At 37.5% G+C, this 14,808-nt stretch overlaps 1 protein-coding gene across 2 annotated transcripts in view; it reads right to left on the bottom strand.

Moving 5' to 3' along the window:
* tnfrsfa (tumor necrosis factor receptor superfamily, member a) overlaps positions 1–14,808 on the bottom strand; it is a 39,072-nt gene that overhangs the window by 6,945 nt on the left and 17,319 nt on the right. For both annotated transcript variants that reach the window (XM_041810807.1, XM_041810808.1), the window contains exons 2-3: positions 10,832–11,000; positions 7,132–7,263 (exon numbers count right to left, since the gene is read on the bottom strand). In XM_041810807.1, coding sequence (XP_041666741.1) covers positions 7,132–7,263; positions 10,832–11,000 — 301 coding nt within the window. The remainder of the gene's footprint in view (positions 1–7,131; positions 7,264–10,831; positions 11,001–14,808) is intronic.

The following is a 14,808-nucleotide window of genomic DNA, read 5'->3' as shown; positions in this document are numbered from 1 at the left end:
AATCAACTAAATTAACAGAAATCAGAGTATTAATACATGGATCTTTTTAAAACCATGCACTTTAAATTATATGTGTGGTTTTTTTACGTTTGACTGTCACTACACATATATTTCCACCTTAAGTTGCCACGAGAGCAAAAGAGAGAGCATGCACTTATGAGCGATCAGACAAGAGCAAGTGCCAGCTTTCTGTTGCTAAAACAGAGCGTCGGTACAGAGAAAAGATGTTATGTCCTCATTTTTCACAGTGGTTATACTCTAAACAAGTTAGAAACACATCAACACCTCTGAGAGGCATCAAGGAAGAATCAGGATTTTGTTTGAGTGATGCTGAGCACACCTCTCTCTGCATGCTGCATGCCTCTCTGCTCTGTCCTCTAATCCCACTAAATTGGCTGGCAGATACGTTTTTTTCGAGTCTCTTTAGTGTCTGTTACAGACTGAGAGCAGAGGAGAGAGACAGCTATGTCTCCTGGTCCCTAAAAGTTCCCCTCAAGATCCTGACCTGTGGACTAATGACAGCCACACATTCCTTTACAAACATACACCTCAAAAATGACTCAAATATAGAAAACAATTGCAGAAAACAGAATCACTGTGCACACTTAGTCTGGTTTAATTACAATAATTAAGAGGGAATATTTGATTTTAGGTAGACCCTAAACATTTTTTAAGGAAAATCTTACAATTTTGCTTTTTATTTCTGCAAACAGTCCATCAGAATTTGCTATGCAGGTTGGAAATAAGAAGTTTTTGGGTGTCCAGGAGATATTTTTGTTGTAATGGTATCAAAACAATTATTGGCATCCTTTGATTATAACTAGTATAATATCAAAATTAAAAAGTCTGGCATTGAGACAACTTTTTTTGTGGTTGGAGACTTATTAACTCTCGGTGTTCCTGTATGTGCCTCGTTCAGACCCAACCTGGACTGTGCATGCTCTACAGATTCAATGCAGGCTTTGACTCAGAGGTAAGCATGAATATCAAGCATAGCAATAGTCAAGTAAGCTTAAAGTAAGCATAAGGCAAGAGAGGACAAGGGCAAGGACAGTAGTCTAGCTAAACATCCTAATCACAGTTAACTGCAGCTTGACTTAACAGTGCATGTAAACATACCAATTTTATGGCACATATGATGAACTCTTCTTTATTTCTGTTTGTCAGTTTTCTCATGTTTAAAGGTTCTCCTTGTTAGTGTCAGCACAAAAACTCACATGAACCCCACAAGTCCACTTACCATTTCACTACTAAACCACTACTCGTGGTAACTTACAAAGACAAAGGGGTTTTATTTTATGATATAAAACTATCCAATTGTGATGACAATTTTCCAAAGTTTAATCATTTCCCCTGGGAGCTTTCATAACTCTACATTTCCAAGAATGTAGACAGTCTGGGACAATTTAATTTATTGCATTGTTGTCAGTCTACAGCCCAGAGTTACAAGTAAACCGATTAACAGTGATAACATCTTGTAAGAAATGTTTAGGATGTTCATGGTTTGTGTTCTGTTCCTGCAATGTTCCCTTCATTGCAAACAAAAAAAAAAAAAGAAGTCTGAGAGAAAAATCTGTCGAAAGAGTTAAATCACAACCAGAGTTAAACAAAGCCATCTTTGTTTGACTTAGTACATGCTGATGACATTGTTTAGTACAAATGTTCCATTTTTCACATTTTTCGTTAATCATATCAAGCTACAGATCAGGTTTTTTTTTGTTTCATGCTGCTTTCAAATGGCAGTGGAGCCATTTTTCACGCCGTTTAAAACCCTCAGCTCCTTTCAGACTGTGTCGCATTGGACACAGAGGCTGTTTGGAACTTGTTGTGCTCCAACAGAAGATGAGTTGTTGCTTATTGTGTAAACACATCATGGTTTTCAGTTGTTACACAATTGTACCCTCTCTTGATTGAAATGTAACACAAGCAGAGGAAGCTTGAATTAGGGCGTGAGTCAGAGTAAACCCGAGCCTCCATTAAGAAAACATTCAGGAGTGTGAGACTGGCAACAAGTCAACACTCAGCCATCACTCAGCCAGCTGCTGCATTGAGTAACACGCTATAATTTCTTGATTATGATATTTTTTATTTAATTGGCAGGTGTTTTTTGTAAGTCTGTGTGTTGAGGTGGAGATAGAAGGGCATAAAAGCCACAAAATCATAGTTAATTGTTTGTTTAGCCTAAACTGAACATGAAAAGCAAGAGGAAAGCTGTGAAGCTAGAGCAAAAACGGGTACATCAGCTGGTCTATCATTTCGGCACATGAACCTTGTACAAATATGTACTGATAGGAAAACTTTTGTCACGAAATAAACCATACCAAGGGAGATCTAGACAAGCTATCATAACTTAATTTCTCCTGCAGCAGCTGCAGCTTCATGTCTTACAGGTTAATAACACCGTCTGCAGCACATGTGACACAGAATTACAACTGTGGTTTACACTAGGGATGACTCTGGCAGCCAATTTCCCAGCTGATTACATGAAAACTTCAGATCCAGAATAGTCTCTGTGACTAAAACTAGTTTTCAGATCTGGATGTGGTCGTTTACTCCCTGTTACTGTGTATTCAGGTCAGTGTTTCAGACACACAGACAACACATGGACACCAGATTTAGATTTTAAATTTAGATTTTTATCCCCCATGTACATGTTGCAAAATAGTGCCTGAAACCTGCCCCTACGGTGATGAGAGAGAGAATGTTCTGCAACTAGCAAGGGTGACAATGTTTAAAGACTAACTAAATACCAGAGTTTTGGCTGAGGTGCATACACAAATGCATGGATTGAAAAATGGCTTTCAAATGTCATGGACAGATTTGGGAGGGAGAAGGGATAAGACGTGCCCACATGTTCCTTCACTACAGTCTATGCTGCTTTTGTGGATTTTAATAAAAGCCATAAAGTCAAAACCATCCAAAGAAGACTTGGCAAAGCTACCCGAGTATGAAAGGATAAAGACTGCCTCTGACAGAAGACACAAGTTTGTATGCTGATATATTTTTTTTTTTAAAGAAAAATATATTCTATTTGCAACCATGAGTAAAAGAACTAAATTACCTACAATTCTAGAACATCTCTGATTGGTGGAGTTATCCGCAGATTTAGGCCATCAGCTGGTATTACTGAAGGTAATGGTAATGGGAAATGTGGGTGGACACTGCATACTTAATCTGCTTTTAGAAAGGCGCATAGAAAAATTAAATTGCAGAAGTAATCCGCAACATATGGCAGAGAACAGCTGCAGTAAGTATCTGTGACACAAAATGCGGTATACAAGTTCTTAAATTTGTGCCTTATACTTTGAGATTTGGATCTTATCTGATAAACAATACTACTAATTATCCATGTAAGTAGGTTTTCAGCCGATAAAATGGTTTCGAGGTTAAGTAACTCTTGGCCTTTATAGACTATTTATGCACAACCTCAAGGCTCATTTGTGCCCAATGTTTGAAATGCATAAAAAATACAGGCAGAGCTTCTTATCCATACTCAGCATTCTTTTCACCCAGATTTCTTTCTTTTTGAGGGACAGGAAATATGAGGGAAGAGTTGGGGAAGGCATGCACCAAGGACCAGGACTCACCCATATGACCTGGGTGTTGAGGACTGTAGCCTCTGCATATACAAGCATAAACAGACTAAGCTACACCGGTGCCCATTTTGGTCAGTATTTCTACATCTTAACTTAAAGCTTGGGTATAAGCACCTATTGTTGCAATATCACTGGTAATCCTCAGGGCAGTGTTGAGCAATGAAGCCAACAGTTCAAACCTGAGCAGCTGAACACACTAAAGAAAAGTGTTGTTTTTTTTTTTTAAATGGCAGAACTTAACTCAAACTTTCTGAGTGAATATTGTAGAAAACTGTGGGAGTTGTTAGAAACTCCAAATATTTATACAAACTAAAACAAAACAGCTGGATGGAGGAAAAACTGAGCAGCAACCAAGGAGTTGAGGATGTCTGTGAGAGACAGCAGAATAACTTTTTTTAACTTTTTTTTTTTTACACCCAAAGCAGACATACGTGAGTATGTGGCAGTGATATTTGTATTGATTAAACTACACTGATCTATTCTCGTACGTAAAAGGAGTATAAATGAGCCTTTTGTTCACTCTACAATCAATGATATTGGAGTGTTTAATATCATCTAACAAAGTAAATTGTTCTAGAAGCAGCCATATGACTTTGTACATATAAATGTGGGCAAAATTCACATAAACAGTCAAATTCTGATAAAAATTAACTTCACTGACCACAGTTTAGGCAATGGAATCTTCCCCACTATTCATTATGAGGTTTAAGACATATTATTGCCTTAACCTTATGAAATAAAAGTTCTGTTTAGCAGCATTAATGATAAAATCAGTTGTTACATCTGTCAGTATTATAAAATTCCAGTCAGGAGGTCTAGATGTGGCAGATAGCAGCAAAGCTCATTTATAGTGAATGAGCCCTAAAGTGAAAGTTAAATCATTATTGTATTAACTCTGCCATGGTCTGATTGATTACTAAGTGATTGTAAATAAGTTTAAAAAGGGTACAAAACAGACACAGCTCTACCTTAAACCTGCAATGAAAAAGCACAAAAACACATCCTATGTAACTGTAGTCTCTTTTCTGTGGCTCCAGCCTTTCACTGGACACAAAGACGCCCAGTGTGGGAGACAATGACACACAGCCACACCCAGTTCAGCCAGGTAGGACAGACACACAAGCAAATCTCAGGAGACGGCTAACACGCTCACACTGAGCCCCATGAAACAAAACAACAAAGACACACCCTGCTACTCCGTGTAACATCATAAGATCACATTTTCATGAGTGGATCTGAAAGAAAAGGGGAGCAGACAAAAAGGGATTAACTTTCCTAAACAATATATCTTTGACAGACTGGATTACTGTAGACTCTGGGATTAAAGGGCAATCCAGTTAACTATTATTTAATTTCTACTCTTTTATTTGTGAATTATTCACAGTGATTAAATGGACAAAGCTATTTACTAGTTCAAGCTGGCCCAGCAGACTTACTTCACTGTTCTATGAACTTAATAAAACAGGATCCCGTTACAAAAGATAGATTCAGTTATTTTAATTTACTTGTCCTTTACCCATTTCCTGCTTTGTATAATAAAACATTTTTTTCTTTTTAATACTTTACAAACTTCATGTTTGTTTGTTCTTGTGCAACATTTCAAAGACTTTTCTTATCTCCTTTGTTTCTATTGTCTTTAACTTTCTTATCAGTTCAAGTTAACCACATTTAATGTTTGAAGGATTTTATTCTCTTTGATAATAAAAAAGTGTTATTAAAGTGTTATTATTTTACTTATTCTACTTTCTAAAAAAATATTCTATGTTTTGCAGTCTCATTTAATCCAACAATTTACTATTGCCATATTTTCTGCCTTGAATTTTAACATCTAAATCTAACCTACTATGCTTCCTCATAATCAATTTATGAGGCAATTTTCTCAGTTTATCAGAACCAGTTTTTGCAAAGTTCTTTATCCATGATATTTTTAGTTATCTTGTGTGGAGATTGAAGGGTAGGGTTTTATTTATTTTACTGGTTTATAGGGTATGTAAAGCCCTGTAAGTTACAGTATTATTGTAAGAAAAGTGCTACACAAAGACGTAGCTACTCTTTGGATCTAGGGATGCATGATATTGGATTTTTTTTCTTTGGCAATACTGATATTGATTAAATGTAGTTCAGATCTAAAACTTCAGTCATTAAAACACACAATTTAAAGTTTGAGGAGGAACAAGTTAGAAAAAGGTTGGTCCTTGAAAACACTTTTTAAAGCGTAAGGAATGTTGATATATAAAGAATAAGGCTTCAGCTGGAGCAGGTCTGTTGGCCTAGCCTTAAAGTCCACTAACTATTTGTTTGAACAGCCAATATATCAGTTGTAAATCTGGCAGAAATGTTCATATCTGCTGATACACTTTTCAAGTCAATACTTGCTGATGCTATGCTAATAATCTCACTATTTTGAAAGTTAAATCTTTAAAAACTCAGAGGTTGATGGGATGAAAGTTCTGTCTGTCACATCTTTATGGGCCAATCAGAGCAACAAAACACGTGATGTAGCCGCTAACGAGGAGTAAACAGACATACAGAACTGCGTAACGTGAACCATGGTGACTGTAGACATGTCAGTATAAGACGTTTGTCGTTTTTGAAAAGAAAACAACTCACTGCTGTTCTTTGTTCTTCTTTTAACGAAGAAATGTTGTCAATTTCTGAAAAAACTGGTGCTTTGGCAGCATCCATGCTTATGTCTTCCGCCATATCTGCACCGGCCTCTTGTTGCTGCTTGATTGTGTCACGACTCTGCCGTGCCCGAAAGTACTACCCCTCATCGCTGATTGGTCCTTTTACTTTCTGACTGGGCCCAAACGTTTCAGACGGGAGCTTTGCAAGAGGGATTAGCCAGCGAGAAACACGGAAACGTGTGTATCAATCTGCTTTGCAAGGTTACCAATACTGTCATGAAACTCTTAATAATTCTCTGACATTATTGACTATTCCACTTCTACTTTTGTGATTTTTCCTGTCAGAATATAGTTCTTGATATCTTATTTTAGTGCTTTTATTTGTATCATCATAATTTGTACTATTTGATGTTCATTTGAATGTTTAATTTTTCCCTTAGGAGGGCCACTTGACAAACTCATTTGGATTTTTTTGGCTTCTCCTTGAAGAATTTGCTTTTTGCTGATGATTTCAGCATCCTAAGATTTAAAATGTTAAACTGAGACATGTCAAAACATTATCCTTACGTTTTGAAACTTGAAATTGACTTTATATTGACTATTTGATAAAAGTGTATTGATAAAAACATCATTCAAGATAATTCTTGACAAACAGCAGCTCTGCTAACAAAATGAAAAATAGAGCCTGTGTCTGTGTGATTCAATAGGTGGAAATTGTCTCATTTTCCTTATTTGACAGGCTGAATGGACTGCATTGAATTTAGTTATTATTATATTAAATAATGAGCTGTAAAAACAAGACCCATGTTGTCAGAAATAAACTTGGAAATACTTTATTAGTCATTCACAGACTCAGTCGAAATAACAATATTATGAAGCACATGCTAGGACACAGATAATCTGGTTACCTGATCGGCAGTGTGTGCAGGGCAGACAGCGGTTCATCCCGTTGGAGTGCTCCGTGTACGTCTGTCCGTGCTCACAAGGGAGGCACGTCCCCAGCTCCTGGTCTCTTTCACATCCTTTCTTTACAAAGGTTCCTGTAAATAAATGATAAAAACAATCAAACGGCCCAAGGTTTGTATAAATATACAGAAATTACTGGCAACTAAAGTCCTGTGAATCTTTATTAATGTGACGTGCTTCCTGTTGATGCAGGATGTTTGGACAGGACATACCAAAGCAAGAGATAACAAGGCTTAATGCTTTGGACTGTAAAACAGTGGGACATCAGCTGAGAACAGATGGTAAGCTTGATAAAACTGTTAAAGAGTGGGAGGTTGATTTTTTATACTTTGCATGATTGACTGTTTTCCATGAGATTTCTAGAAAGATATAATCCACATTTCTCTGGGACTTGAAGGAAGAAAAAATTACAGTGAAGTTATCGGAGCTTCTTGAACGGTCAAATGTCATGCTAAGAATTTTTATTGCTACTTCACACATGCTGTGAATAAAACCATTGGATTATCGTGTTTTCAGGGGGAAAAAAAAACACAATGTAGAGAACGGGACAAGGAGATAGATAGAGATATCTTTGAGATCAATGTCATTGCGAATGCAGTAAGTGGAATATTTTCATAGGGTTGATTCAGACAGTTTTTTTTTTCACACAATTTAACCGGGGATAAAGTAAGTCATTGTGCACGCAGCAAAATCAAACTGTTTGTCTTGTGGAACAATATCTCATACTGACAAGGGGAAGCAGAGAGCTAACATTTCATATAATTAAGTATTTACAATGGCTTTCAAGAATGTGGTGACAACTGACCAACTGCCAAGGACGCAAGAAAACAGATTCAAAGTGTGAGAAAAGCATCAAACCCAAGAGAAATGAAGATTTTTAATAGGCTTATGCCTCTTCCAGGCAATGATGTGCTGCAATATATCCGCTAATTATCCGTCTCCAGTAAAGTTTATTGTTTAGTCTCTGGTTTTGTAAACACTCACGATTTTCTACAGGCCTGATTTTCCTCATTCCTTAAAATGACGATGATGTTTTCTCATTCTAATTAGCCAAAAAAGCAATAAAAACAAGCAGCGAGCTCAAAGTACATTTACTCTTACATATAAGTGGACATATAATTTCATAAAGAGGCCTGTGTTTTAAAAATAAACCATATTCTCAATGAAAGCTGTAAAGTTGTGCAGCAAATGATTAAATAAAAAGATTTCTTTGAATTAGGAACAGTAAATCAAATTATTCAATCAGCCTGCAGCAGAATGCAGTAATCTCATTTTGGCCAAATATGTCCTCAGCTAAAAATAAAAAAAGTTTACAGCCTCATTAAGTGCTTTACATAACAAGTAAGTCTGGTACTTTTAATCATTTGTGATTTTCTCTTACATGTCTGTTAGAGCTTCAGACTTTTCTGCTGAGACAGGGCAGTTTTTCTCTTGCGTCTTGCCTTCATGCATTCTTTCCAGACCAGACTGAGACTTTTTGCATTTGGGAAACAGTTCAGAGTTCTGGGTTTGACATTTGACTCAAGCTTTTCTCACACAAAATGCCATTTCAAATGCTGGCTCCTGACTTGCACTCAGTTATATTAGAAAAAATAGGTCAAAGCTTTGGGTAAGAGTTTCTCGAGTGGAGGTACATAGATTTACAGGAACATTGGTGATGTTCTACTTGAGACTTTTTAATGCAAGCTTAATACCAGTCATGCATTGCTTCTTGGATAATCATTTTATTATTGGTTCAATAAAGGGCTTTGTGCGTTATGCCTCAGTTTATTTTCCTGTATCCAAAAGCAATGGTTCTCATTTCACCTGAAAAAACAGACAGTTCGGTGGAGAAGTCAAGAGTCAGCTGCACCTTGTGATACCAAACACACACCTTTTTGCTGTTTCCTTATTTCCTTTAAAATCCTAACAGCTTTTTTATGGTTAAGTTTATGTCATACCTTTCAACTAACCAAAGTTCCTTATTTTTCTTTCAATTTAAATGAAGGTCTGTAACCAAAATTGACTACAAAGTCTGAGTTTAGTCGCAAAACAAATTCTAATAAGGACATGCCAGCCCTAGCTCAATATAAAAGTAAACTGGTCGATTCAAATTCAATATTCTAATCTACAAACAATAGTTCAAAAGGTTGATTTCTGCCTGAAAATAAAGCTGCAGTGGTATCATTCTTGTGCATGTATTACACTGTGTACATACCGGCTCAAGCAAACACTCTAAAAATTGTGTACTCACGTTAACAACCAAAATTTATAATCAGGATTAATCTCAGAATTTCTGTTAGTTGTGATTAATCTCTTTTAGTTGCAGTTTAAAATTCCACTATTTTGCATTTAAGCTGTTTTGTTTCGTATGAGTTTTTCTACTGACTTAAGGTAAGGGTGATCGACTTCCTGTTTGGATACAGGCCTGCTTTTAATTTGAAAGACAACAAAGAACTTCAGGAAGACTGAAGACTATGACATGGACTTGACCACAGAAAAAGGAGCTTGTTATGGATTGAAAAGGAAATTAGGGAACTACTGCTAAAAATTTTGCAATAATGTGCCATTGCAACAATACTATAATTTGCGATTGTGATCACAATGTAACACATGAATGGTTTAATAAGTCTGCATGCTTGGGTATCAAGGAAAATGCACAGAAAAATGAGTTTTTTAGTGTGTATTTCTCAACTCAAAACTTTCAAGCATTAAATCATGTAAAAAAACCTACAAAACCTGAAGTTTTTTCAGTACTGCTTTCAAAATAACATATTATTTATAATATTAAAAAAGTGTTCTTTGAAAAAAAGATACATCTATACTGTACAATAGTGGCACTATTGTTAACTTAAAGGTCTTTCTGCAGGCATTTTCTAATACTCCTTAATACAAAAAAAAAATTGCAATCTTTTATGCAGTTGTATAATTGCACTGGCTGACATCATGATTGTGATTAGTTTAACTGTGCAACACTAACACTAACAGTAAAGGCTGAATATTTTACAACACAAGGTGAAGATGACTTGTCCACTGAGCTGTCTGACTTTTTTTTTTTTTTTTTTTTTTTACTGAAATGAGACATTAAGGAGCAGTGGTGGACTTATCATACACCCCTGTGGCTGCAGTGGCTTCAGCAAAGTGTGTTAGAAGGGACAATATTGGGGTGGGGGATGGGGGGCTAATCAGGTTGTTTTCATTAGCGAGTGATTGTTTTAGATAAATGAAAAACAAGAGTATTTTTGCTTACAGCTAAACAGCCAAGATTGGAAGAAAAAAAGCAAAAACTGATCTTACAGCCAGTATGAGAAATAAAATGTTTGATGTAAATTCAGGCGTTTTTTTTGCAGAAACTGCTGTGTGAAGTCACTGTACCACATGAAGTGTTTTTCAGTTAAAAATATCCCAGACACTGATGTTGCAGCACTACATTGTACCTCTCTATAAAAGCTATTTTTCAGCATTGGTCAGGGGATATTTCACTGAAAGTTATTTTTTTGACAAAAGGGGAACATTATTCAATTATTTGAGAACCACTGCTTTAGGATACAGGAAACTAAACAATTTGTTGCAGGATCAGAGGCCCACATGGCTCATATGATCCGTTACAAATGGAACCATAACTGACGATACTGTGTATTGAACTTGATGTGATTTTCTTACCAGCCTGGCAGTTGTGGCAGCAGAGTCCCTGATGGAGGTACTGCTTGTTCTCCACACATATTCTATGTCGTCGTAGAGTGATGTTTTTGTATTCATCGCCAGCCCATTGAGCCGCTGGAGGTTCTGCTGCGTGACAAACCAGCGCAACGAAGAGCGCTGCCACCAACACCTGAATCATGAAGGTGAGCGTGAGAAAAAAGGAGGAGAGAAAAATAAAAGTTTTGTGTTATTTTTTGTGCATTAACTGTAAAGAAATACACCCATGCAAACTCATTAGATGGAAAACGGTAAGGAGGAGAGTCTATCTTCATAGGAAACCTTGTGTGAGCAATCTACGACTTAATTCAAACCATCTGATCTGAACATCTGCCGTGGGAGAGCAATTAAAGGAGCCATCCAGCCGGGCAGAACTACAGGAAAACAGCCTTGTGTGCAGGATGCAGGGCTATACATGCAACATAACTACATGCGGAACAACAGGCGACCAAACTTAATTACTGCATGATCTGGTTTTCTTGTGAGTGAGGGTTAAAAGCGGCAACTGTGGGTGCAGTAGAAAAGGTTTGATAAAAGGTATCTAAGCTAACAACAGCATGGTGCCCGTATCAAATGTAATTCAGAAATCTATTCATGTACAGGATAATAACAGGCTTGTATAGGTGGGGTACCAAGAAGAATACAGCCGAACACTTTAGTGTGGCCCCCAGGCGCTGGTGTTTATTCACACGCTTTTCACCATGTCAATGTGAGAAGGCTCCATTCACTGGCAAACAACACACTTTAGTGCCTCTACTTCAAATGACCCACATTCTTAAACCCCGGCTCTTTGAATGCTGTGACATGTGACACCATCATGAAGCGCCTAAAACGCAATGCGACACCTGCTGGGTAAATGAGAGGCCTAGATTTTGTGGTTTTGTCTCCCCCCTCCACCTCTGCTAACCAGACCAGGAGAGAAAAGGAACAGGTTAGGGTGGAGAGGGCCAGGTTGAGAGGGAGAAAGAGGAGGAGGTGGGTCGATTCAAAGTGAGAAATTGAAGCCAGCGAGTTGAAGATGGGATGTTCAGTGGGGAATAGGCTGTCTAAAAAGACAGTGTGGGAGAATTAGTGGAATAAAGACTGAAAGAGCACATAGACAGAGGTAAAGAAAGAGGGACAGGCTGGAGCTGACTCCTGACGCTAGACGTGGCTCTCTGGAGGGCCGCCATGCCTTGTTGTTCAAAAGAACTTTCCCCTCTCTCTCTCTCCCTCTCACTCACTCGGCCTTTTCCCTTCTTCCTCTCCCTCTGCTCACGTCAGACTTTCCAAAGACGCTGAGAGGCAGACGTGGAAGGGCAGACGGCCGGCAGAGCAGTCACAATCACACCATTTAGATCTATCCAAACATTCTAGGGAGGGAGGGGAAGGCAGAAGAGAGAGGAAAAGGGAGGGAGATAAAATGAGAGAAACGAAGGGGGGCTAACAGCTTGCATGACACAGGCTAAGTCTTAAGACTTGAATACACTATGTGTATGACTGCAGGCAGAGTGGGGGTGCAGACAGATGCAGAATTGGGAAAAGAGTAAGTAAAAGGCCGTGTGAAAAGGCAAGAGAGAGAAAACGTGCACAGAAAAACAGTGGAAAGAAAAGATGAGGGAAAAAGACAACTAGGAAAGAGTGAGCTGCTGCTTTGAAGGTAATTCTACACTTCTACAACGCACAAGTCCAAGAGTTTATTTACCCAGGTGGAAGCACGTTATAATTCACTTTCAGCCAATCAAAAGTTAAAACTCAGGTGTCTCTTTGACAGCAGTGATGCATAGGCAGCACAGAGATGACATCATTTCCAGTCTTTGTTCATGTCAGAGTCTGTAATTCAAAAATACTCCCAGGTGCAGTCGCCCTCAACCTGCTCTGCTCTACAGTGGAAGACTGCTACTGTACAAAGATCCAGTGACATCTCATGAAAATGAAAAGTAGGGCTGCTATGGCAAATTAATTTTTGTCTGTTAGTCTGCTGATCGTTCCTTCAAGAAAACGGTCTTTAAGAAAACCAGAAAGCTTAAAATCCAACCCTGAAATCTACTTTTACCCCAGCACAGATGGGTATTTCAAGTTAGGTTAAATAAGTTATGGGTTGAACGAGTTTAATGATCTACTAACACACACATCCATGTTATGAAACATCAATATCCTAAATGTACTGCATGAATATAAACCACAGATTGCCTAGGATGCACATCCTAGTTTGTTAGCTTGATGCTAACACATAATAGAAACCAATTTAGTACCAGACTGCGCTAACTGTAATTTCAGTAAAGGTCTTTAAAATAGACAAAGTCATGCAAACTACAATAGATGGTTTAAATGTTCAACATCAGTATCTAACAGTATTGGCTCTTTTGACAAACATTAGCCATACTGTGCATAAACAGATATCGTTAGCAGATCTTCATCTGTTTTTACTAATAAATTTAATGCTGCCATCCGGCAACTACTGATATAGATTTATTATTAGGCAGATGTGACCTGTTGGAAAAGCTCTGATCTATTTTCATGGTCTAACTTGAGCATAAATGATGGCATTGCTACAACAAAATTGATGAATATACATCGGTATCAGCCCTGGCATTACATCCATCTCTTATCATTTGCTAAACAATGCATAGTTGAATGAATAGCTTTTTTAGGGAAAGAAATGCTGAATAACTTATTTGGCATAACTGAAGTCTGTAATCATACAGTTGCTTATTTCTTATTATTTGTTATATTTTGATTTAAGAAATGTTTTGGGGCTTTAATGCTTTCATTCATTTCATTATTTTCATTCTAGGACAGTCCACAGAGTTTAAAAACTCAGGCAGAGTGGGGAATGTCTAGTGGGAAAGGAGCCACAGGCTGGAGTTGAACTCGGCCGCCTGCTTTGAGGACAACAGCCTCTGTTCATGGGGGGCATGGGTTCAACTACTAGGCCAATGTGCCCCTTTCTTCTGTAATTTAGTCACATTTCAGTCATTTTCACCCTCAGAAGATTTAGTCTAGTTTCAAAATCCTTACATTTTTTACACTTATTTTTTTGTCAGAGTTTTAATAGTTAAAAAACTATTTTTAGCTTGTTTTAGTTTGGAATTCCTCATAGAAGAAGGTAGTCAACTTACATTTTTGGTCATTGTTTTAGTTGCTGAAATTAATACTTCAGCAAACAAAATATGGAGCCACTGCAGCCCCACTCCGGTGGCACTGCATTCCTATAAGGCACAGGTTAAAAAAATATGTTTTCAGACAAATAAAGGTTTGGTGAAATCATTGATTTTTTCTAAGAAATTACCAACTATATCAATTTAGAAAATTATAACTCATCCCTTAATCCAAGATGCTTTTCACAAGACTAAGATCTTGAGACTTTGCCACCAAAAAGTTAATGTTTTTAATCATTAGTCCAGAAAACCCCAAGTCAACCTGTATTTGTCAGCTGTCAGCAGAATCTCTGCACGTCTTTAGCTGCTTCAATGCACACAGTGCAATGAAGGAAAACTACTTTGTTTGTTGACATTTTACAGACCAAGTCTTTTATTTTTTTTCTCTTAATCATGAGCCAAACTATCTGCGGGCGTCCTTTCCATTGAAAAATACACAGTTTTAAGTTATAAACCAGTACTCCTCAGATGCTCTTTGAAGGGCTCTTGGGGCTGTTAAGCACGTTGCTGTTTACTCTGGCTCTGCCTGTTTCTTGGACAGCTTAGTACTTAGCTTCTGATGAATACAACCTCCTTACTGGTTAAATGATAAAGTTAAAATAGTTTGATGTTACTTGAAACACTGAAAAGTAGATGGCTGGAAATGCTTTAATGTCTGGCTTAAAGGCAGTGCATATGGCAAGCTCTGATAAACTTGCATCTAGACATTTTTATTGTGCCACAACATTGATAAAAAGCAAGAAGTTGTGTTATAGTAGAATGTGTTTTGACCTACAAAAATCTGATATGGGTACAGGCAGC

The sequence above is a fragment of the Cheilinus undulatus genome, linkage group 17 (assembly GCF_018320785.1).
Source record: "Cheilinus undulatus linkage group 17, ASM1832078v1, whole genome shotgun sequence".
Taxonomy (NCBI): Eukaryota; Metazoa; Chordata; class Actinopteri; order Labriformes; family Labridae; genus Cheilinus; species Cheilinus undulatus.
The sequence above is the reverse complement of the archived record's forward strand: the minus strand, read 5'-3'. Positions and strand labels throughout refer to the sequence as shown.